This window comes from Rhinopithecus bieti, unplaced genomic scaffold (genome assembly GCF_001698545.2).
Source record: "Rhinopithecus bieti isolate Rb0 unplaced genomic scaffold, ASM169854v2 scaffold_31527, whole genome shotgun sequence".
In the NCBI taxonomy this organism is placed as follows: domain Eukaryota; kingdom Metazoa; phylum Chordata; class Mammalia; order Primates; family Cercopithecidae; genus Rhinopithecus; species Rhinopithecus bieti.
In genome coordinates, this window is record NW_016813959.1 from 1,082,313 (window position 1) to 1,105,961 (window position 23,649).

General features: G+C 39.8%; 1 protein-coding gene across 1 annotated transcript in view; it reads left to right on the forward strand.

Annotated features, from left to right (window-relative positions):
• The window catches only part of PPAT (phosphoribosyl pyrophosphate amidotransferase), a 53,609-nt gene that overhangs the window by 27,744 nt on the left and 2,216 nt on the right, over positions 1-23,649 (forward strand). The window contains exons 3-10 of the mRNA XM_017849232.1: positions 12,748-12,814; positions 14,074-14,280; positions 17,346-17,458; positions 17,562-17,707; positions 18,565-18,637; positions 19,249-19,400; positions 19,819-19,946; positions 21,315-21,536. Of these exons, the coding sequence (XP_017704721.1) occupies positions 12,748-12,814; positions 14,074-14,280; positions 17,346-17,458; positions 17,562-17,707; positions 18,565-18,637; positions 19,249-19,400; positions 19,819-19,946; positions 21,315-21,536 (1,108 nt within the window). The remainder of the gene's footprint in view (positions 1-12,747; positions 12,815-14,073; positions 14,281-17,345; positions 17,459-17,561; positions 17,708-18,564; positions 18,638-19,248; positions 19,401-19,818; positions 19,947-21,314; positions 21,537-23,649) is intronic.

Here is a 23,649-nt window from a genome sequence, read left to right on the forward strand (position 1 = left end):
GACAGAGTCTCGCTCTGTCACCCAGGCTGGAGTGCAGTGGCCGGATCTCAGCTCACTGCAAGCTCCGCCTCCCGGGTTTACGCCATTCTCCTGCCTTAGCCTCCCAAGTAGCTGGGACTACAGGCGCCGCCACCGCACCCGGCTAGTTTTTTTTGTAGTTTTTAGTAGAGACGGGGTTTCACCGTGTTAGCCAGGATGGTCTACGATCTCTTGACCTTGTGATCCTCCCATCTCGGCCTCCCAAAGTGCTGGGATTACAGGCTTGAGCCACCGCGCCCGGCAGTATTGGGTTTAACAACACAGTGCGTCAAGAAACTCCTCTAAATCACTTAGTCTCAGATCATTTAATCTATTACATCTTCGTGATACTTCATTGTTAAAATGGAGCTGTTCTTCATTGTTGAAATGGAGCTGTTCTTCGAAACAAGTAATGAAATAGTGTTGAACAGTTATTTGAAATGTGCTTTTATTTATCAATTTAGGAAAATGGAAACAAAATAAAGGAGAAAGTTCTTGTTTGGAGCTGTGGAAAACATCAGTTGATCAATGTTTTGATTTTTTCCCCTTTTGCCACTCTTACAAAATTAAAACTTAAACAATTTTAGAACCCAATCCATATTTCAGAAACATCACATGCAGTTGGCACTAGCAGTCGGTGCCATTGTAATGTGCTTTTTCTGTATTTTACAGATTTTTTTAAAGTGGTAATATTTAACCTCTTTTTAAAAAACTTAATTCTTAACCTTGTGCAAAATAGCATAATAAATTGGTTCTTTTTCCTCAGTCTTGATATTTCAGTCTACATTTATCATACGGCCTCAGAAGTCTTGAGCTTTTACAGTTTGTAAAACTGTAAAACAAAACAAAAACAAAAGAGTACTTTTTTGTTGTTGTTGTTGTTTTTTTTTTACCTTCAGTGGTCTCTGGGGCTGTACTTGGGCTGAGCGTTTCCAGGTACCTGCCATCTGCATCTTCCTCTGTAAATTGTGTGGCAGGTTCATACTGCAGGATTACATCCAAATCGTGGAAGAACTTCATAGTTTTAGAGCTGTCTCCAGAATTATGGGCATATTTAACTGTTCTGTATTCATATTTGAGATTTTTGTACTTAGCCCGGCACTGTTTCCAATCTCTGTATACTCCTAATGATTGCAGCCTTTTAGCAATGTAAATAAATATTCCTTTATTTCTTAGTGTTCCATAAAGTTGTTTTCGTATATTTTTTTCTGCCCAGACACTTAGCAAAGCTTTAACCTCCTCCTCAGTCCAGTGCTTTCCTGCTCCACTCTCCATGTTGAAAGTGACCTGGAAATGATTCACTATTTCTAGCCAAGGTTTTGTTTCCTAGGAAACCAGACGGCTGGTTGTCAATAAGCTCTGAAGAGCTGAAAGGATCTAGTTTAACTGGTTCAAGCTGCCTGAGGGAGTAACTTGAGAAACTGCCAAATAAGCAGGCTTTGTGATTAAAGAAGCCTGGACCTAAATGATTTTTAACCATATTCATTTCAGCTTGAAGGAAGAACTACCCTTGAGACAAAAGGGAAAGAAAACTGGTTTTTGTGTATTTCTTTTCTTTCATAATTTACTGTTTTACCAAATGATTGTTGATTTTTAAAAATTGTTTTGAAAATGGTTGGCAGAGGTTTTTTCCCAGAGGTTTATAACCAATGTTAATAATATATTTCCACAGACATGAATCACCTAGTTCTCTAACATTGGTTAACTTACAGACCCCATAGCATTTCACTAAATAAAATTAATCATAAGTCATAATTTGTTTAGTCCCATATGGTATATAGTATTATGCATATCTATTTTCAGTATTTAATGCATTTAATAAAATCATTTCTTGAGGCTGCTCTGAGCTGTGATCATGCCAAGTGTTTTTTAGAGTTTTACTTGGCAACGTATTTAATGTTATAGTTTTTCTCGTTAATAAAATGCTGCAACAAGTGCAATATATAATTTTGAAAAAGGTTCCTTTTTACCAAATAAATCAATGTATTAACAGCCACTAAAGTCTACAGGCACATATGGAAGAGGTTTACTTTTTGTTTCTATTCTGATATATATGTTCTCTGGAACAAAAATTGGTCAATAAACATCTACTATTTATAGCACTTATTCAGAACTATTAAAAATTGTAAAGCAGTTGGAACCTTTATGAGAGTTTATACTGCACAGTGGTATGGATGCTCTTAGTCTTTACTATTTCTTGCCCTACCTTCAGTCTAGATTTTGGCTGTTTTCTCTGTATCACCACTTAAAAACACTAATGCCGGAAATGAGACACAGACATGGGAAAGAGTGCCTGGTCAGCAGAGGGTTTTCAAAAACAACATTTTTTTTTTCTAATAATAAAAGTGCGGCCGGGCGCGGTGGCTCAAGCCTGTAATCCCAGCACTTTGGGAGGCCGAGACGGGCGGATCACGAGGTCAGGAGATCGAGACCATCCTGGCTAACACGGTGAAACCCCGTCTCTACTAAAATATACAAAAAACTAGCCGGGCGAGGTGGCGGGCGCCTATAGTCCCAGCTACTCGGGAGGCTGAGGCAGGAGAATGGCGCAAACCCGGGAGGCGGAGCTTGCAGTGAGCTGAGATCCGGCCACTGCACTCCAGCCCAGGCGACAGAGCGAGACTCCGTCTCAAAAAAAATAAAAAAAATAAAAAAAATAAAAGTGCTATTTATTGGAGAACATTTGGAAAATGCAGAAAGGCACAAAAAATGGTTATAGTTTCAGTACCAACTACACATTTTGCCTCTGTTATATTTGGAGGTTTTAATTTATATCTACATACTCATCCTGTTGAAACCCTATTTAGAGGTTGTAAAGTGTAGAGGTTAGAAGCATAAATTCTGCAGTTGGGTTGTCTGTATTCGAATCCTGGCTGTACCACTTGCTGTCTGTTTGGCAATGGGAAAGTAACTTCCTTTCTATTGCTTTAGTGTGTTTATCTGTAAAATGGGCGTGGTAATCATAGTACCTACTTCATAGGATTGTTGTGAAAGCCAAATTAGATCACTCATGCTATCAACCTAATAAAAGGATCAGAATCTAGTTTAAAGAGAGTTTATTCAAGCGCCAAGTTTGAGGATGACTCACCTGGAAACACCAACTCCAAGGAATGGAGTCAGCATTGCAAAGTAGGAAAGTTAAGGTTTCATTTCTATAGGCAGACAGGAGTTTTTAGCAGAATCACAACATTTTTTATACAAGGTTAGCACCCAGTTACAGCAGTTTGATTGGTTATAGGTGGTGGTTCTTTTGGGGAAGGGTACCTTTAACATATTTACAGAGGATGTAATTGTTAATGGGTTTTCTTTCATTTGGTCTATGCAGGACAGCAAAGCAGAAGTTATCTTTTTTTTTTTTTTTTTTTTTTTTTNTAAATGATCTGAGACTAAGTGATTTAGAGGAGTTTCTTGACGCACTGTGTTGTTAAACCCAATACTGCCGGGCGCGGTGGCTCAAGCCTGTAATCCCAGCACTTTGGGAGGCCGAGATGGGAGGATCACAAGGTCAAGAGATCGTAGACCATCCTGGCTAACACGGTGAAACCCCGTCTCTACTAAAAACTACAAAAAAAACTAGCCGGGTGCGGTGGCGGCGCCTGTAGTCCCAGCTACTTGGGAGGCTAAGGCAGGAGAATGGCGTAAACCCGGGAGGCGGAGCTTGCAGTGAGCTGAGATCCGGCCACTGCACTCCAGCCTGGGTGACAGAGCGAGACTCTGTCTCAAAAAAAAAAAAAAAAAAAAAAAACCCAATACTAGAATTACATAGAATCTGCTGTCTGTGGAAGCATTAGTAGGCAAAGGGAGGGAAATCAATGACAGTAATAAGATTTCTACCATAGCCTAAATCTTATAGATGCTATTTTTAAGAGCAGAATTATTCAAAAATCTGTAACACCCACTACCTGTGTGTACCATGGGCAAAGCACTAAGCTATGTACATTTAGTAATGTGAAACCTCAAAAAGGACAGAACTGCAAATAAATTTAACACCTGAGAGAAAATAGTAAATAGTATAATAAAAGTACCAAATGTGAATTGGGTTAAGAGGACAAAGATTACAACTGGTTAACTTAAGTTAGCTAATTTTCATGTTTACAGCTCAGTAACAAATCATTTCATTAAAAGAAGAATCCCTCCTGCCTACATTCTTTCCATTTCTGAGATGACACCAAATTCTGAGAAAGCTTTGTAGTTATTACCATATTAAACAGCAATTACATTATTTTATTCAATTAAACACCTTCGACTCTTCACTATTTAAGTGCTTTAAATATTGATTAAAAAATAAGTAAATCACTTAGCTTCTGAAAGTCCCCGATTTTAACCAGGAGTTGGTCTGATGAAGATGTGGGTGCCAACATCTCCACTTCTTAAAGGGATCTTCAGCCCTTTCAGGTATTCCCTTGGCTCCAAACTCCTTCATTTTCACTCATAAACAGAGGGACTATACTTACAACTTAACTATGCACGTTTAGGTACCTCAAACCCCCAATTCCAAAATCAAACTCTCTCTTCTCCCATCAACTTTTTTTTTTTTTTTTTTAAGAGAGAGGGTTTCACTCCTGTCACCCAAGCTGGAATGCAGTGATGTGATCTTGGCTCACTGCTGCCTTAACTTCCAGGACTCAAATGATCCTCCCATCTCAGCCTCCTGAATAGCTGAGACTATGGGGCATGAGCCACCATGCCCGGCTAATTTTTTGTATTTTTGGTAGAGATGGGTTTCACCATGTCGCCCTGGCTGGTCTCGAACTCCTGGGCTCAAGAGATTCTCCTGCTTCGGCCTCCCAAAGTGAGGCATGATCCACCACATCTAGCCCGAATTTGATCCTCCTACAAATTGCTTCCACCTTAGCCTCACTATATTTCCAATCACTTATACAGAAACATTTGAGATATCCTTGATTTTTGGACAGTCACTAAGTCTTTAAAAAATCTGCTGACATACTGCATAAAATTTTCTCTCTGCTCCGTTCTCATTATGACTAACTAGAACTTCATCGTCTCTCATATAGAATATTAATGTAACCTCTTTACTGGGCTCCCTGGTTTTCAGCCTCTTCCCGTATACTTTCCAAAATACCACTAGTTGTTTTTATATTTTTAAATTATAAAATTATAAGCACATTAACATTTTGGTTGCATTAAAAATAATCTTTATACCCAAGATTAATCATGATCTAAAATTAATTACAATTAATGGTTCCATAATATTTAACTGAGTGTGGGTCTTCACCCCCCTCAGGCAAATAATACTGCAATTAATAACTTTTGTCCATTTTTAGTATTATTACTTTAGGACACAAGTCCTAATACTGATTCAGGAGGATATAATTACTTTGGTTTTTTGTTGTTGTTTTGTTTTGGGTTTTTCGTTTCGTTTTGTTGTGTTTGAGATGGAGTCCCACTCTGTCAAAAAGGCTGGAGTGCAGTGGTGCGATCTCAGCTCACCACAACCTCTGCTTCCCAGGTTCAAGCGATTCTCCTGCCTCAGCCTCCTGAGCTGGGATTAGAGGCGCACGCCACCATGCCCAGCTAGTTTTTGTATTTTCAGTAGAGACAGGGTTTCACCATGTTGACTAGGCTGGTCTCGAAGTCCTGTCCTCAAGTGATCTGCCCACTGTGGCCTCCCAAAGTGCTGGCATTACAGGCCTTAGGCATCCCGCCTGGCCATTACTTTGAAACATTATTTCTAAAATAACTGCTTTCCAACATAACTGTACTTCACTAGCCATGAATGTCCCTTCTGCAGAACCATTGTCATGCAAAATTATGGAGTATTGACGGGAAAAATGGACTTTCCAAATTTAATAAGTAAATAGTTATTTAGGCCAGGCGTGGTGGCTCATCCCTGTAATCCCAGCACTTGGGGAAGTTGAGGAGGGTGGATCACTTGAGGTCAGGAGTTCAAGACCAGCCTGACCAACATGGTGAAACGTTGTCTCTACTAAAAATACAAAAAATTAGCTGGGTGTGGTGGTGGGCACCTGTAATCCCAGCTACTCGGGAGGCTGAGACAGGAGAATCGCTTGAACCCAGGAGGCAGAGGTTGTAGTGAGCCGAGATCATGCCTCTGCACTCCAGGCTGGGCGACAAAACTCCATTTCAAAATAAATAAATAAAATAAATAAATAACGATTTAGGCTAATTTAAGAAACAATGGCCTATAATGATATACAAATTGGTAACTTTTAATTTGCATTTGTTTAATTACCAGTAAGGTGGAACACTTTTCTATACATTTATTCACTTTTACAAATTGACCATTCATGTCAACTAGGGTCTTAGAAATTTGTGTGATTTTCTTGCCTTACGATTTATTTGATCTGCAGAATCCAAAACTTTTTAAGGTAATCAAAGTTTTTTCCCTAAGGCTTAAGAAGCCCTCCTTGCACCAGGTTTGATTCATTATATAATGTTTTCTGGTTTTTCCTATGGCGGAACCAGCAGAATTTTTATTGGTGTGTGATAAATGGAAGAAGGGAAGAAAATGAAAGTGCCTTTTCCACTGTTGGGATCAATCTCATGCAAGTGGTAGGCATAGGCTGCTTGTTAGGCAGCAAGTAGCCAGGACCAGAGCCATGGCAAAGGACCCAAATACACTTTTGACTAACTCTACGAGGCTTCATGTTCTGCTAAATCTGATCATCCTCAGCCTCAGAATTCCTTTGGCCTACAGCTGCCAAACCACATTCCTTCAGTGGTCAAGTTTCCCCTCTATTTCACTCCTCTTATTTTATACCAAATGCATCTCAAGTAATGATTTAAGAGTTTCAGTTTAAAATCCCCAGAACCTCTGCCTACAGTTTTAGGATTCATGCTGTGGAATGAGGAGCAACTCAGGAAAAAATTATCTGAAGAAGTCGGAAAGAGAGCTTTTCTGTTTCACTATCATTTGTATATTTGGTCCAGACTCTTTTCTATGGCGGTAAATCTAGACTCTAAACCAGGTAATAGAATAGAAACCCTGCCTTTCTTTACTGCTCTCATACTCAAGCTCAGGTGTTAAATAACCTGGGCCCTGTTTCTCTAAAGATAATTCTTACATAACTCCAGATTTTTATTTTCCCTATTTTCAAACAAATCTAAAACATTCCTCAACAACATTTTAGCCTAAAGCAATTATAAAACCTGATTTAATTTTCGACAATTTTACCTTGAGAGTTAAATACAACTGTGCCATCTGAAAGCAGTGATGTGCTTTTGTACTTATGTTTGTTTTCATTTGTTTTCCTCTTTTAACATAGAAACCCTAATACAGTTTTTAAGATGATAAAGAGCATACCTCTTCTTTTTCTTCAACGGGAAAGCCTGTAAACATAATGGTGATTCATGATTTTAAAAGAATGTTTATGCCACTAAAATCACACCTAACAGTTGATCTATTAATGTAAGATACAACGCTACTTTTGTTACTCAATAAAATAGAACTGGAAAAACATTTGGAAATGAAATGATTAATGAGATGAGTAAAGTTTTAATTTAAACATTACAAAGAGCAATCAAACGATACTTATGCACCTCCCAATTAGTCTGCAATTTCACTGTAATTATAATTCATCTTCATGTGTCAATTTGAGTTAAAAATCATATAAGTTGGATTCCTTTCTAAGATGTACTTCATCCTCCTCATTCGATCACTTTAAAAAGTAGCCTATGCCTCATTTTATGAAAGCCTGTATAAAAGCATCCAAACCCTAAAATAAGGAAATCAAAGGAGGACTTCAGTTTTTATGGTTGGCATGGTTCTTTTAAATGACATATTCCTTAATCCATTTAAACATAATTTAGATTAACTTCTGGAAACTTTAGTATGTATCAATCAATAAATTATATAAGATACTTAAAAACTCTAAGCTATTTGATCATATATGCCAAAAAAACCAGCATTTTCTAATTGTCTATCTCATTGCAGGACCCACTCTTTTACATTACTGGTATTATTTAGCAAATGCCTACTCTGTTAGAGAACCCAAGATACAAATATAAATAAAACACCACATTTTAAAAATGTAAGGCTGGGCACAGTGGCTCACGCCTGTAATCCCAGCACTTTGGGAGCCCGAGGATCACCTGAGGTTACGAGTTTGAGATTAGCCTGGCCAACATGGTGAAACTTCGTCTCTACTAAAAATACTAAAATTAGCCAGGTGTGGTGGCAGATGCTGTAATCCCAGCTACTCGTAAGGCTGAGGCAGGAGAATTGTTTGAACCCGGGAGGCAGAGGTTACGGTGAGCCAAGATCACGCCACTGCACTCCACTCCAGCCTGGGCAACAGAGTGAGACTGTCTCAAAAAAAAAAAAAAAAAGTAATTTAACTTGAAAACTAACTACAACCATTTCTAAAACCTTACAAAATTATCAAACAATTCTAGCAGAAATTCAAAATAGATCATGTCTATTTTGGATGGAAAAAATTGGATTTTTCTTTAAATACATAAATAAACTATATTATACAAAATTTTATTACAAAATGTCTATCACAAATCTATTTTGAAGAATATTTTGAAGAATATGATCACATTTAGCTAAAGCTATTAGGATTATCAGTTATGATATTTCTAAAAGAAATTCTGTTATCTTTCCAGGCAAAATGTCAATTGCATCAGAAGATAAGGAAGATGTCTCAGGAAATCCTTTACTTCTGGTTTCTCATGTCAGACCAATGGAACTAGGTATAGTATAATGAATGGGAAAGAATGAAACTGATCTAATTTCAAACTAGAAGATAAGACTGGTTTCTAATCTGAGAAAATTGACAATTTTTCCTGGAAGAAACACTCAGAATTAATTTATGTTTTCCTCCCTTTTTGCCAACCCATACTGAAAAAAAATTATTTCTAAAGCAAATGATTTCTTTACCAAATTCAAGTTTCCTAGAAATACAGGTTCTCTAATTTCCAAACTTTACTCTTTAAATATAAGAAATCTGATGGCTAGACTTACACATAGTAATGCACATGATCACTTTAGTGGCAAGGGATTAAGACAAACAGAATTTTACATTTGAAAGTAAACATCAGAGCCACAACCAGGTCAAGGATTCAGTGTAAATCCTTCTTTGCTTCTATTTTTCTTTTCTTTTTTTTTTTTTCTGGAGACCGAGTCTCACTCTGTTGCCCAGGCTGGAATGCACTGTCACGATCCCAGTTCACTGCAACCTCTGCCTCTGGTTCAGGCGATTCTCCTACCTCGGCCTCCCAAGTAGCTGGGATTACAGGCGCATACCACCATGCCCAGCTAATTTTGTATATTTAGTAGAGACGGGGTTTCACCATGTTAGCCAGGCTGATCTAGAACCCCCAACCTTTGGTGATCCACTCGCCTAGGTCTTCCAAAGTGCTGGGATTACAGGCATGAGCCACCACACCCGGCCGCTTCTAATTTCTTATTGAAGCTAGAAGCAAAAACCTTACTTCTAACTTAAATAATAGAAAAACCTATTTGTTTTTGTTGTTGTTGCTGTTGAGACGGAGTCTCGCTCTGTCGCCCAGGCTGGAGTGCAGTGGCCGGATCTCAGCTCACTGCNGTTCCTTCATGTATTTCTCACTGCTGGGGTCTTGGACCCTCTGCCCAGCACCTGCCTGTCGAGGGCTATATGTGGGCAGTGGGGCCATGGGGAATCCCAGGCTGCCCGGGCACAGACCCTCAGGGAGCCTTCCTAAAGAGTCCGGCGGGTGAGTGAGCCAGTGTCCTCAAGGAAGCTCAGGCCATGTGATCAGGACCAGAACAGCCTCCTGCCTGCCTGTGTGGGAGGGCAGGCTGTGTCCTCTGTGTCGCTCAACCCTGATGTGCTAAATAGTGTGTCCCGGCCAGGCAGCTCCTCGGGCAGCTGGAATGTGAGCCCTGCAGCTCCACAGCCTGTCCCCGCAGTGCACCTGACCCCCACAGCAGCACAGGCGGAGAGAGGTTACACAAGAGAGAAGGCAGCTGTGCCCTCTCTTGCTCTGTGTCTGTGGTCCTCAGAGGCTACAGGCGTGGCCACTGCAGGAGTGGCAGCTGAGGTGTGATAGGAGAGGGTGCTTGGGCCTGAGCATGCTAACGGGGCTTTGTCACTGCAGAGCTGGCCTCCACCCTGCTGGACGCCATCACCGATAAGGACCCCCTGGTGCAGGAGCAGGTCTGCAGTGCCCTGTGCTCCCTCGGGGAGGTGCGGCCGGTGGAGACACTCCGTACCTGTGAGGAGTACCTGCGGCAGCATGACAAGGTATTTATGCTCTTTGGTGGGGATGATGTTGTCGGGGCCATGGTCGGTTGGGGCTTACTTGGTCTGGGAAGAGACAGTCCAGCCAGGAACAGTGGGTCGGGTGTTATACAGGGGTGACCACATGTCTAAGCCCCCCCACGCCTGCCTATGTCAGGATGGGTAACCTGCCTTGTCTCATCATGTGTGGGGTGTGGCTGCATCCCCCCACCACGGCATTGTTCAACCCTCCTGTTCGAGGCTCTTTTACTCACTAAGTGGAGGCCTAATGGCCGGGCTCTATGCCTAGTGCCTGAGGGACAGACCATGGTCCCTGCTTGAGGGACAGAAGGTTGTTTCGGAGAGAATCTCATCGACCCAAGGGCCAGAAACACTGAGAAGTGCTCAGAGAGTCCCCAAGGGTCCTGCGCTGCTGGTCTTCCTGCACCCTCAGGGAGGGGCTGCCCATGAGGGGCCAGGGCCTTCCCTTGCTGTGCTGGAATGTCCTGTCCTCTCACACAAGCATTGCCCACTCAGGAGAGCTACAGGAGCCTCTTGGGAACTCTCTCTTCAGCCCCATAGGGATGCCAAATCAGTGACCCGAACCCCAGAACAGACGTGGCCCGGCTGGCTCTCGCCTCCCGGGATTTCGGTCTCGCCTAACCTTGGTTCAGTGGTTCTCTGTCACTGCTGACAACGTTGGCACTGCATTGTTTGAAACTGTTACGCACTTTCTAGTTTTTCTCTCTGTGTGTGGTTTGGGCTGTTCTGGGAAGGGGAAGAGGCTTTTGCAGTATCAAAAGGTCATTATTCCTTTTGTTTTATTTAACATTTTGATATGTAAAAAGGGACCTCTGTACAATGTGTTTCTTATCAGCTACCATCTCCTGGGGAAAATGACCCAGTTCCATGAAAATATCTGCCCACTGCCATGGCCTGGCGGCACTTCCTGGGGCAGGGTCTCTCCTTTCTTCCTCTGTCAGCTGTCTTAGCTGTTGTTTTTAGTTTTAGGTTTATTTATTTATTTATTTATTTATTTATTTATTTATTTATTTTTTGAGACGGAGTCTCACTCTGTCGCCCAGGCTGGAGTACAGTGGCGTGATCTCAGCTCACTGCAAGCTCCGCCTCCTGGGTTCATGCCATTCTCCTGCCTCAGTCTCCCGAGTAGCTGGGACTACAGGCGCCCGCCACCTCGCCCAGCTAATTTTTTGTATTTTTTAGTAGAGACCAGGTTTCACTGTGTTAGCCAGAGTGGTCTCTATCTTCTGACCTCGTGATCCGCCTGCCTTGGCCTCCCAGAGTGGTGGGATTACAGGCGTGAGCCACTGTGCCCAGCCTTTATATTTATTTTTAGTAAACAAATTTGTTTATTCATTCATTATTATTATTATTATTATTTTTGAGATGGACTCTCAGTCTGTTGCCCAGGCTGGAGTGCAATGACACCATCTTGGCTCACTGCAACCTCTGCCTCCCGGGTTCAAGCGATTCTCCTGTCTCAACCTCCTGAGTAGCTGGGACTACAGGCATGCGCCACCACACCCGTCTAATTTTGTATTTTTATTTTTATTATTTATTTATATATATTTTTTGAGATGGATTCTTGCTCTGTCGCCCAGGCTGGAGTGTAAGTGGTGCGATCTTGGCTCACTGCAAGCTCCGCCTCCTGGGTTCACACCATTCTCCTGCCTCAGCCTCCCAAGTAGCTGGGACTGCAGGCGCACACCACCACACCCGGCTAATTTTTTGTGTTTTCAATAGAGACGGGTTTTCACCATGTTAGCCAGGATGGTCTTAGTCTCCTGGCCTTGTGATCCACCTGCCTCCGCCTAGAAGTTAATCTTTAACAGAGGTCATCACTTGAGAAGGCAGGATGTTATCATCTCTGATGTCTTTTTTTTTTTCTTCTTGGTTCACTGCAACCTCCGCCTCCCTGATTCAAGCGTTTCTCCTGCCTCAGCCTCCTCAGTAGCTGGGACTACAAGCGTGTGCCACCATGGCCAGCTAATTTTTGTATTTTTAGTCGAGAGTTGGCCAGGATGGTCTCCAACTCTTGACCTCCTGATCTGCCCGTGTCGGCCTCCCAAAGTGCTGGGATTACAGGCGTGAGCCACCACGGCTGGCCGTCTCTGATGTCTTTTAATTCTCTCTAGTCATTGTATAGAACAAGAAAAATTAGAAAATGAGTTAATCTATAGTCTGAGAAACAGAAGTTGTAACCATATGTGACTTGGATCACAGTCATATCTCTCTCAAGGCCTAAAGTATATTTGGGGTTCCAATAGGTTTTAAATTATTTATTTTTACAGCGTAAAATGCTTAGGACATGTTAGTTAGAATTAGATATCTAATTGTTACATTGTCATCTGCTGTGATTGCTAATCATCAGCATCATCAATAGGAGTAGTGCTAGTACAAGTAGCATTTAATGTGTTGTCACACTAAGTTCATGGATGCTTGTCGAGAAAGTATGCTTGATAAAGTTCTTCAAGAAGCTTATCAATTGGCAGATTTAACAGCTAGTATCTTTTTATGTTCACAGGGGTCAGGAGAGTGCTGGTATTGTGACTAGTGACGGGAGTTCAGTGCCAACATTCAAATCACACAAGGTAAATTTGAACTTTAAGAAATCTTGGCCGGGCGCAGTGGCTCAAGCCTGTAATCCCAGCACTTTGGGAGGCCGAGACGGGCGGATCACGAGGTCAGGAGATCAAGACCATCCTGGCTAACACGGTGAAACCCTGTCTCTACTAAAAAAATACGGGCGAGGTGGCGGGCGCCTGTAGTCCCAGCCACTCGGGAGGCTGAGGCAGGAGAATGGCGTGAACCCGGGAGGCAGAGCTTGCAGTGAGCTGAGATCCGGCCACTGCACTCCAGCCTGGGCGACAGAGCGAGACTCCGTCTCAAAAAAAAAAAAAGAAAGAAAGAAATCTTGATGACAGGCTGGGTGTGGTGGTTCATGCCTGTAATCCCAGGACTTTGGGAGGCCAAGGCGGGAGGATCACCTGAGGTCGGGAGTTCGAGACCAGCCTGACCAACATGAAGAAACCCTGTCTCTACTCAAAATACAAAATTAGCCAGGTGTGGTGGCGCATGCCTGTGATCCCAGCTACTTGGGAGGCTGAGGTAGGAGAATTATTTGAACCTGGGAGGCAGAGATGGCGGTGAGCCGATGTCACGCCATTGCACTCCAGCCTGGGCAACAAGAGTAAAACTACGTCTCAAAAAAATAAATTAATTAATTAAAAAGTGAAAGAAATGGGATGACAAAGATAACAAAAGACAGGTGATCATTAATATGGGGGGGTGTTTGAATAAATAATTTGCAATCAAAAGTGATATTTTTTGGATCAGCCACTTTCAACTTTATATCCTAACATTTGTCAAATTAGGATGTATTTCTTCCCCAGTGACAATTTTTTGCCTAAGACCAACTCAAATAGGGAGTCATTTATTTAAATGCTTTAAGATGCTTTGATTTGTTTAATGCAAATCTTAGTTTTTATGCTTGACAAATTTTATTGCTTAGTACATCTGTTCTTAAATGTTTTAGTGAATAGTATCTTATGAAACACAAGTGCTTCAACATTGAAGGTATTAAATGCCACTAAATTTTTCTCTGTAGAATGGTTAATTTTATGTTATGTGACTTTTCCCTCAATAAAGTTTTTTTTTTTAAGTAAGTGCTTCACAGTTCTTACAGTTAGGTTATTTGTTTTTGGCCTTTTTTTTAGATTAGAATTCTGAAACACAGAAATTAAATGTACTTCTTTGTCTTTATTTGGATTGGCTGAGCAGAGAAGAGAGGCATTTATTACTAGCAGTACTAGTCTGTTTTTTTCTAAGTTGCACTTTTTGATTTCTCAAGGGAATGGGTCTTGTAAATCACGTCTTTACTGAAGACAATTTGAAAAAATTATATGTTTCAAATCTTGGAATTGGACACACAAGATATGCCACTACAGGAAAATGTGAATTAGAAAATTGTCAGCCCTTTGTTGTTGAAACACTTCATGGGAAGATAGCTGTGGCACATAATGGCGAATTGGTAAATGCTGCTCGATTAAGGAAAAAGGTAAGTTTGTTTGTTTGTTTTCCCTGAGCCTGTTTAAATGATTAGCATGGGTTAATGAATAAAAGTTAAGGATCTTTGTAAAAGGCATTTTCTAATTGTTGCTACCTGTTACTTAACTGCAACAAACAATTGCATCAGAATGATCTGGAGTACTTGTTACAATTCCAGATTGTAAGATGTCCCCTGGAGTTGGAGACAAGGGTGAGAATACGCATTTTAGACTCACTTTTTGAATGCACTGCTTTAGAGATTTGGGAGAGTTGATTTATGGTTGGAAACATAGAGAAATTAGGGTTTATGGACTTCCTATCTCTTTAACTCTGTTGCTATGTACAAAGCTTGCATGAGATAAGAAAAACCAAGCTGTTTTTCCTATTCTCAGACTCAGCACACTTCTGTGGCCAAATAGGGGGGTTTCTTATACCAGCCAGTTTTCCAGAGGACACCAAATGGGTATCCTATAATTCAGTTGTATTCTGATAGTACCTGGAGGTAAAGTCAGGTTCCAGAAGTTAAGGGCTCAATCCCACAAGATTGTCCCCCGCTTCAGATGCTAGTTGCAAGTCCAGGCCTCTGGTACATCTGACAATCAGTTATAAATTGGGAGTTCCTGCAACAGCCCTGGCACGGCCTTTGGTTTCAAACATCACAAAACTCAAGAAAGTACTTTGTATACATTTACCAGTTTATTATGAAGGATGTTACAAAGGCTACAGAAGAACGGTCTGGTGAAAAGATGGAAAGGGCAGGGTATGTGGGAACGAGGATGGAGCTTCCATGCCCTTTCCAGGGGCACCACCTTCCAGGCATCTCCAAGTGTTCAGCTATCCAGAAGTTCCCTGAACCTAGTCATTGTGAATTTTTACAGAGGCTTCATGAAGTAGGCATGAATGATTAAATCATCAGCCACTGGTGATCAGCTCAACCTTTAGCCTTTCTCCCCTTCCCTGGGGGTCCAGGGATGAAGCTGGAAGCTCCAACCCTCTGGTTGATTCCCCTGGCAACCAGCCCTCATACTGATGCTATGTAGGAACCCCTAGCTACCGGTCATCTCAACAGCATACAAAAGGACACCTATCATTTTGGCAATTCTAAGGGTTTTAGGAGCTATGTACCAGGAAAGACCAGGATAAAAATCAACATATATATTTCTTCTTATATATCACAAAAGCATAAAAATAAAATGGAGTAGAAACTTGGAGATGACATGAAAAAAATGAATTGGAAACAATGACAGAAAACTAGAGTATGGGAAAAGGGACAGAGAGTGTTTAAACTCTTGGTTCACAGCATGTTGTTTGGAGCTTTCTGTGCTAATGATGTCAAATTTGTTCCTATGCTTTCATTCATTTTATCTTTTTTTTTTTTTAAACTGCCTGTCTTTATATTCATTCCTAGTAGCTTCCTTTTATCCATTCAGGCATTCATTAATTAATGTTGATTTCTTCAGTTTATTAGCTCCCAATAATCTTGATTTGGTAACCTCAGAACCTGGTGATATTTAGTAATAGATGGTTACCCACATGCCCCATCATCCTATAAGCATTCTAGAGCTGGGCAATTCACATATGATGAACAGTTACAGAAGCTGAATAATAATGAATTGCTGGGTCAAAAATATCTAGAAACCAGGCTTTTGTACCATTCATTGTCATTCTATTTTCAGTTCTGTCTTTAGACATTTCCTAGAGCTTTGTCCAGCCCTGTTTGTAGGCATTATAATGACCTTATTGTGCTTTTCTGTCCCCAAATGAAAAAATGTATAGTCCATTTAAAAATTCAGACAATCATGAACATATAAATATGGAGTAAAAATTTCTTTAAAATTCACCACTTAGAGATAACCACTAACTCACTGTTTCCTGACATTACCCCTTACCCAGATGCTAAACTTCATCTCTACTTTTAGCTCCCTACTGAAAATGTTCTGTAGTGCCCATTCAGACTCAATCTGTGCATGTCCATGGGGCTGCCCTTGTCCTGGTCAGTCTTGCTCAGAACTTTGTAATTATCATAGAGTACACTCAAACGATATTTATTGCATCTGCTACATTTCATTGTTCAATACAGTTGATTCCTTTCTTCTATCAGTAATAATCAGTGAGGATGGGTAGCCACCATTATGATCACTAACAAACCCAGCTTGAAAGTTAACACTGTAGTGTACTACTTTTATAGGAATATACCCAGTTCATCAAGAGTGTTGAGGGTAGAAAAGGTCAGACCCACAAACCAAATTTTCAAGATCCCCTACCCACTTTCAGGTCTGCATGCCTTCAAATTTAGTATGCAAAAGCTTTTCTATACATCTCTTAAAGCACTTTTTTTTCCTGCTTGAAAACCTTCTAGATTTCCTATATTGCCTCCAGCCATGGTCATCCGTTATTAGTATACACATACCGTTAGTGTAGGAGTCTCCAATCCCTGTGCCAGGGACTGGTACCAGTCTGTGACTTGTTAGGAACAAGGCCACACAGCAGGAGGTGAGCGGCAAGTGAAGCTTCATCTGTATTTATAGGTGCTCCCCATTGCTCACTATTACCACCTGAGCTCTGTCTCCTGTCCAGATCATCAGCAGCATTAGATTCTTATAGGAGCATGAACCCTGTTGTGAGCTGTACATGCAAGGGATCCAGGTTGTGCTCTCCTTAGGAGAAGCTAATGTATAATGCCTGATGATCTGTTACTGTCTCCCATCACCCCCAGATGGGACTATCTAGTTGCAGGAAAACAAGCTCAGGGCTCCCACTGATTATGGTGAGTTGTATAATTATTTCATTATATATTACAATATAGTAATAATAGAAATAAAGTGCACAATAAATGTAATTTGCTTGAATCATCCTCAAACCATCCCCTGTCCCTGGTCCATGGAAAAATTGTCTTCCACTAAACCGGTCCCTGGTGCCAAAAATATTGGGGACTGCTGCATTAGTGGGGTGCAGGATTTTCGTAGCTGGACATCCACAGAATGCCTTATTTCTTTCCATTATGGTTGGCTACTGGGTTTGGGGTGGGGTGGAGCTTCCCCTCTGATGATTAAAGTTCTCTTTTTTTCTGTATAGCTTCTGCGTCATGGTATTGGTCTGTCCACAAGTTCTGATAGTGAAATGATTACCCAGTTACTGGCGTATACCCCTCCTCAGGAACAAGATGACACCCCAGACTGGGTAGCCAGGTAAGCAGAGAACTGGATTAAACTTGGAGCTCTAGTAAGGAGAGTTTTGCCTTGCATATGTTTATAACTGAAGTTATTCATTCAATTATTTAATTAATTCCAGGATTAAAAATTTGATGAAGGAAGCACCCACAGCATACTCCCTGCTTATAATGCACAGAGATGTTATTTATGCAGTACGAGATCCTTATGGAAATCGTCCCTTATGCATTGGTCGTCTTATTCCAGTGTCTGATATAAATGACAAAGGTAATAAACTTCAGAAGGAATATCATTTCATAATGTTTTTCAGTTATTGTCGTACTGCTATCAAGCCCTGAAATCTTTAGGTATAGAGAGTTGATGGGTGGGAGGGAGCTAAGTAATGAAATAATGGTAAATGTATTCTTCCTTTTTGAAGTATGTTTCTTTGAGTACTTCTGAGGATGAGTCCCGTTTGTTTTTTGTTGTTGTTGTTTGTTTTGTTTTGTTTTTGAGACAGAGTTTCGCTCTTGTTGCCCAGGCTGCTGGAGTGCAATGAGGCGATCTCAGCTCACTGCAACCTCTGCATCCCGGATGCAAGTGATTCTCCTACCTCAGCCTTCTGAGTAGCCGGGATTACAGGCATGCGCCACCATACCCAGCTAATTTTGTATTTTTAGCAGAGACAGGGTTTCTCCGTGTTGGTCAGGCTGGTGTCAAACTCCTGACCTCAGGTGATCTGCCCACTTCAGCCTCCCAAAGTCCTGGGATTACAGGTGTGAGCCACCACACCCGGCTGGATGAGTCCCTTTTAATGTTTTTAATGGAGATTCCTATTTTTTCCTGTCTCGATTGCCTATTCATGTCCTTTGCCTAGCTTTTTCATTTCTGCAGTATGATTTTAGTGGTTTCTTTTGACTTTTATCAAGATGTTTTTCTAGCCATGAAATCATAATGTTAGAAGGAACCTTAGAAGATCATTTATTTTATCTTTGGCTCAAGTCAAATGAGGATCCATGTGCTCTTAAAGCCATAGAAATGGTTATTCTATGAATTTTTTTTACTTATTTAGTGTTAGCTGTTCTGTTGAAATAGCCTCTTAAAATGTCTTGAATCCATTAACTGAATTGATTTGTGATTTACAGAGAAAAAAACATCAGAAACAGAAGGATGGGTGGTGTCTTCAGAATCTTGTAGCTTCTTATCTATTGGTGCAAGGTAAGTTTTACCTTATTTGGCATATTATCTTTTCCCACGTTGAAAAGTATTTTTTTTTAGACACAGTTTCTTATTTACGTGAAAGTTTGAAAGTTTTCCTTCTGATATCTGATAGAAAATGTTTATAAAGGGATTTTCTTATGCATGTTATGTTCAGCAGTTGCATTGAGTTTAATGTTCTTGTAATAGCTTCTAATTCTGACGCTGGCATTCTTTCAGGATACTATGTATTTTTCTCTTTTTACAGTACAATATGAACATAGAGACTTACTTTAGAAAGGAAGAACTTCCTCACTGAGAGATAGTTATGATAGAAAATGTAATAAGCCAGGAGAAAATGTTTTCTTTATACTTTATTCTTTTAAAATTCAATACAACTTAGGGCCCTTAATTTTTTAATTCTATACTAGAACTTAGAGTTTACAGAGAGATTATACAGAAATCATTGCAGGAGACATACCACTTTTTAAAAAGCCACTTCTAGATTTTATATTGAATGAATCAATTGTTTCTCTAAGGGAAGGTACTCTATGTGTTTTATAATTAATGTTTTCATCAGCCTTAAGGACTAGTTTATTAAAAGTCTTCTTTCTTTAACATTGTTTCCCAAGATATTACCGTGAAGTCTTGCCTGGAGAAATTGTGGAAATATCCAGACATAATGTCCGAACTCTTGATATTATATCAAGGTCTGAAGGAAACCCAATGGCTTTTTGTATCTTTGAATATGTTTATTTTGCAAGACCAGACAGTATGTTTGAAGGTAAGTAGATTTCTTTTCTTTGAATATTCATATAAATGTTTTAGCTGTCTCCTTGAAATATGGCAATTCTTGCCTCAAAGGCTTACCTGGCTCTTCGAAGGCACATAGTTATATGTTGTGGATATCGGACTGAGCCCACAAGTCATAAGATCACTGTTTTTCACTTCCTTTTGACTCTTGGATTTTGTTTTTTGTTAGGAGTAAGGATTATGATTTTTAGATCTATATGAAGGGTCAAAATTTTTTTAAAACCACACAGTTCAATTCCCTAGTTTGTGTATTTCCACATTCATATTTTTGTATATATTGCATTTCTTTTTATACTCGTAATCTATAGAATTCTGGCACTAGTTTTTTAGAATAACACTGTTATATTATGCTAAGTAAAATACTCTCTCTCCTTTTACAAACACACCAGACCAAATGGTTTATACAGTAAGATACCGTTGTGGCCAGCAGCTAGCGATTGAAGCACCTGTGGATGCAGATTTGGTCAGCACTGTTCCAGAATCTGCTACGCCTGCTGCTCTTGCTTATGCAGGAAAGGTATTTTCTCTTAATTAACATGCAGTGAATTGCTCTCCTAGCTGTGGAATAAGAAATCCTTGCCTATAAAGAGAAACTCATCAACATTTCTAAGGAGAAAGGAAGGTTTGGTGGTTAATGTTGGTTTGTTTACAAGCGTTATTTATTTTCCAGGCGTTTTACTCAATGGCACTATTTTAGTGAAAACCACTAAAAGGTTCACTGAAAAGAAAAACCGTTCACTAAAGGGTTCAGAAATTTGCCCCCCTCTTTTAAAAGATAATATCATGAATATACAGTTGACCCTTGAATAATTTGGGGGTTAAAGGTGCCAGCCCTCTGCACAGTCAAATCTGTGTATACATTTTAATGCCCCCAAACTTAACTGATAACCTACTGTTGACTGGAAGCCTGACCAATAACATAAACGGTTGATTAACATATTTTTTATATGTATTATATGCTGTATTCTTGCAATAACTTAAGCTAGAGAAAAGTAAATGCTTTGAAGAAAATCATAAGGAGGAGAAAATATATTTACTATTCCTTAAGTAAAAGTGGATCTTTATAAAGGTCTTCATCGTCATTGTTGTCTTCACGTTGAGTAGGCTGAGGAGGGAAGAGGAAAAGAAGGGGCTGGTCTTGCTGTCTCAGGGGTGGCAGAGATGGAAGAAAATCCACCTATAAGTAGACTCATGCACTTCATACCCATGCTGTTCATCAACTATATATTGACTTCAGTGGAAAAATTTACGTAATATTATCTTGAATTATCTTCACAAGTCACTGGAATATTTGCTTGCTACTAAGTATGGGTAATAATAAAGCTGTTTATGTTCATTTAGCATAATGTTGTCAGTGTTATGCTTTATTTTCATAACCAGGTAGATTGTATAACTATAGTAATCCTGGGGTATAACATCCAATATTCACTACCTTTGATACTTTATTAGCTTCTAAAATAATTAATATGCATACATTTTATAAAAGATTACCTTGATAAATGGGTTAATTACCTCCTATCCCTAAAAGTATCTCATTGGTCTACTGGTTTTAATTTATTTAATTCATTTCTTTAAAATTATCATTTTGAATAATGAATTTTCTGACAGTGATTTAATCTTTGTCATGTCTTCATATGCTTAGTGTTATCTTTCAAAACAGGAATAATGTTTAAGACAAAACATTATGAGTCCTCGCAAAATGAATTGGTTTTTCCACCAACTATATTTTGTTTAGTGGTTTTTCTCTTTGCCTTTTTTCCAAATAATAAAGGAAAATTATTTTGAAATTTCACGTGAATATTCTGGTGGCAACACAATCTAGAGTACTAATATTTGCCTGTTCTGTGTATTGCTCCTCATTGTCCTTTCATTTCTTCTCTATCAGTGTGGACTTCCATATGTGGAGGTGCTGTGTAAAAACCGGTATGTAGGGAGAACCTTCATTCAGCCAAACATGAGGTTAAGACAACTTGGTGTTGCAAAAAAATTTGGAGTATTGTCAGACAACTTTAAAGGCAAAAGAATTGTTCTTGTAGATGATTCAATTGTGAGAGGCAATACCATCTCACCTATAATAAAACTGCTCAAAGAATCTGGTGCAAAAGAGGTAAGTAATATTAAAACATATCCTAAAGCATCAGATAACAATAAGATACTGGCATAAAATTGCAATTCAGGGTAGTGAATCAAAATGGATGTTCAATATAATAAATTAACTTTTTTATATCAGTTTGATTTAGGATTAACTGTATAGCAACTTGGAGAACATGTAACAGCCACACTTACATTAAATGTAATCCTTAATAGATTAAAAAGCTCAATATAAAAGCTTAAGGCTGGGTGAGGTAGCTCATGCCTGTAATCCCAGGAGCCTGAGGCAGGAGGGTTGCTTGGGCCCAGGAGTTCGAGGACAGCCTGGGCAATATAGTGAGACCCTGTCTCTACAAAAATAAAAGATAATAGTAAAATTAAATTTTAAAAAATTAAATTTTAAAAAACCTAAAATTTTAACAAAAAGACTACACAAAATAGGCTGGGCACAGCGACTTATGCCTATAATTCCAGCACTTTGGGAGGCTGAGGTGGGCAGATTGCTTGAGTCTAGGAGTTCAAGACCAGCCTGGGCGACATAGTGAAACTCGCCTCTCCTAAAATTACAAAAAATGGGTGGGGCGTGGTGGCACACACCTGAAATTCCAGCTACTTAGGAGGCTGAGGTGGGAGGATGGCTTGAGCCCAGGAAGTGGAGATTGCAGTGAGCCGAACCAATCTCAAAAAAAAAAGTCTAAAAGCACAAAATAAAATGCTCTTTAAAATCAGTGGAGTATTGATTGCTTTCTCTACTTGAAGACATGTAGCCAATTCCAGTGTAATACCTTTGACTTAATATTTTTTAAAATTTCTTTGTTAAAGACAGTGTCTGGCTCTGTTGCCTAGGTTGGAGTGCTATGGCACCATCTCAACTCACTGCAACCTCTGTTTCTGGGGCTCAAGCAATCCTCCCACCTTAGCCTTCTGAGTTTCTGGGACTATAGGCATGCGTCATTGCAGCCAGGGTAATTTTTGTATTTTTAGTAGAGACGGGGTTTCACCATGTTTCCCAGGCTTGTCTTGAGCTCCTGGGCTCAAGTAATCCACCTGCCTTGGCCTCCCAAGGTGTTTGGATTACAGGCATGAGCCACCATGCCCAGCCAAGTTATTTTTTAATATCACTTTACATCTTTTGTTTTTTGCTTGATACTGGGACTCAGTGTGTCACCTGGTTGGAATGCAGTGGTTCGATCTCACCTCACTGCAACCTCTACCTCCTGGGCTCAAGCGATCCTCCCACTTCAGCCTCCCAGATAGCTGGGACCATAGGCACACACCACCATGCCCGGCTAATTTTTTGTATTTTCAGTAGAGGCAGGGTTTCGCCATGTTGCCCATGCTGATCTCAAACTCCTGAGCTCAGGCCATCCGCCTGCCTAAACCTACCAAGGTGCTTGGATTACAGGTGTGAACCACCACACCTGGCCTCACTTTATGTCTTGAAAAAAAAATTTTTTTTAATTTTATTTTTTAAATTGACAAATGTATATATTGTGTACAACATGTTTTTATATAGATACATACTAAGTTATTTTAAGATTTCAAAGCTTATTCTATTTCATAGCTCATACTACAGAACTGAGATGCCATTTACAACTAATAGTTGAGTAAATTTAAAAATAAAGTCTCAGCCTGGGCAACGTATAGTAAGACACCATCTCTGAAAATCAAAATAAAATCTCACTGTAGAAGAAAGTGGGATGAAAAGCAGTATGCCATTTTATTTAGAAAGTTTCCAAGATAATTGGGATTATGATTTTCCAGCCTTTTTTATACTTGTGCTTAGGATTATGATCATCTCACTCTGGAATTCTGTGGAAATTATGTAATAGATATAAGAGTTTAACATAATTTCATCATTTATTGCAACAGTGAAAAAGAATAAAGTCAAAGAACCTGGAAATGGCTTAAATATCTCCCAGTTGGAGAATATAATTTAGTAAATTGATATATCAGTGATTAAATATGATGCAGCCATTAAATACTAAGAAGACTACATAGCAAAAATGGGAAAATCTATTCTAATAAAGTTTAAAAACGAAATGTGGACACTGAGTATGGCCATTTAAATGTACCTGATGAAAGGCAAAAAATAAAATAAAATAACAGACAAAACAACTCTGTTGTAG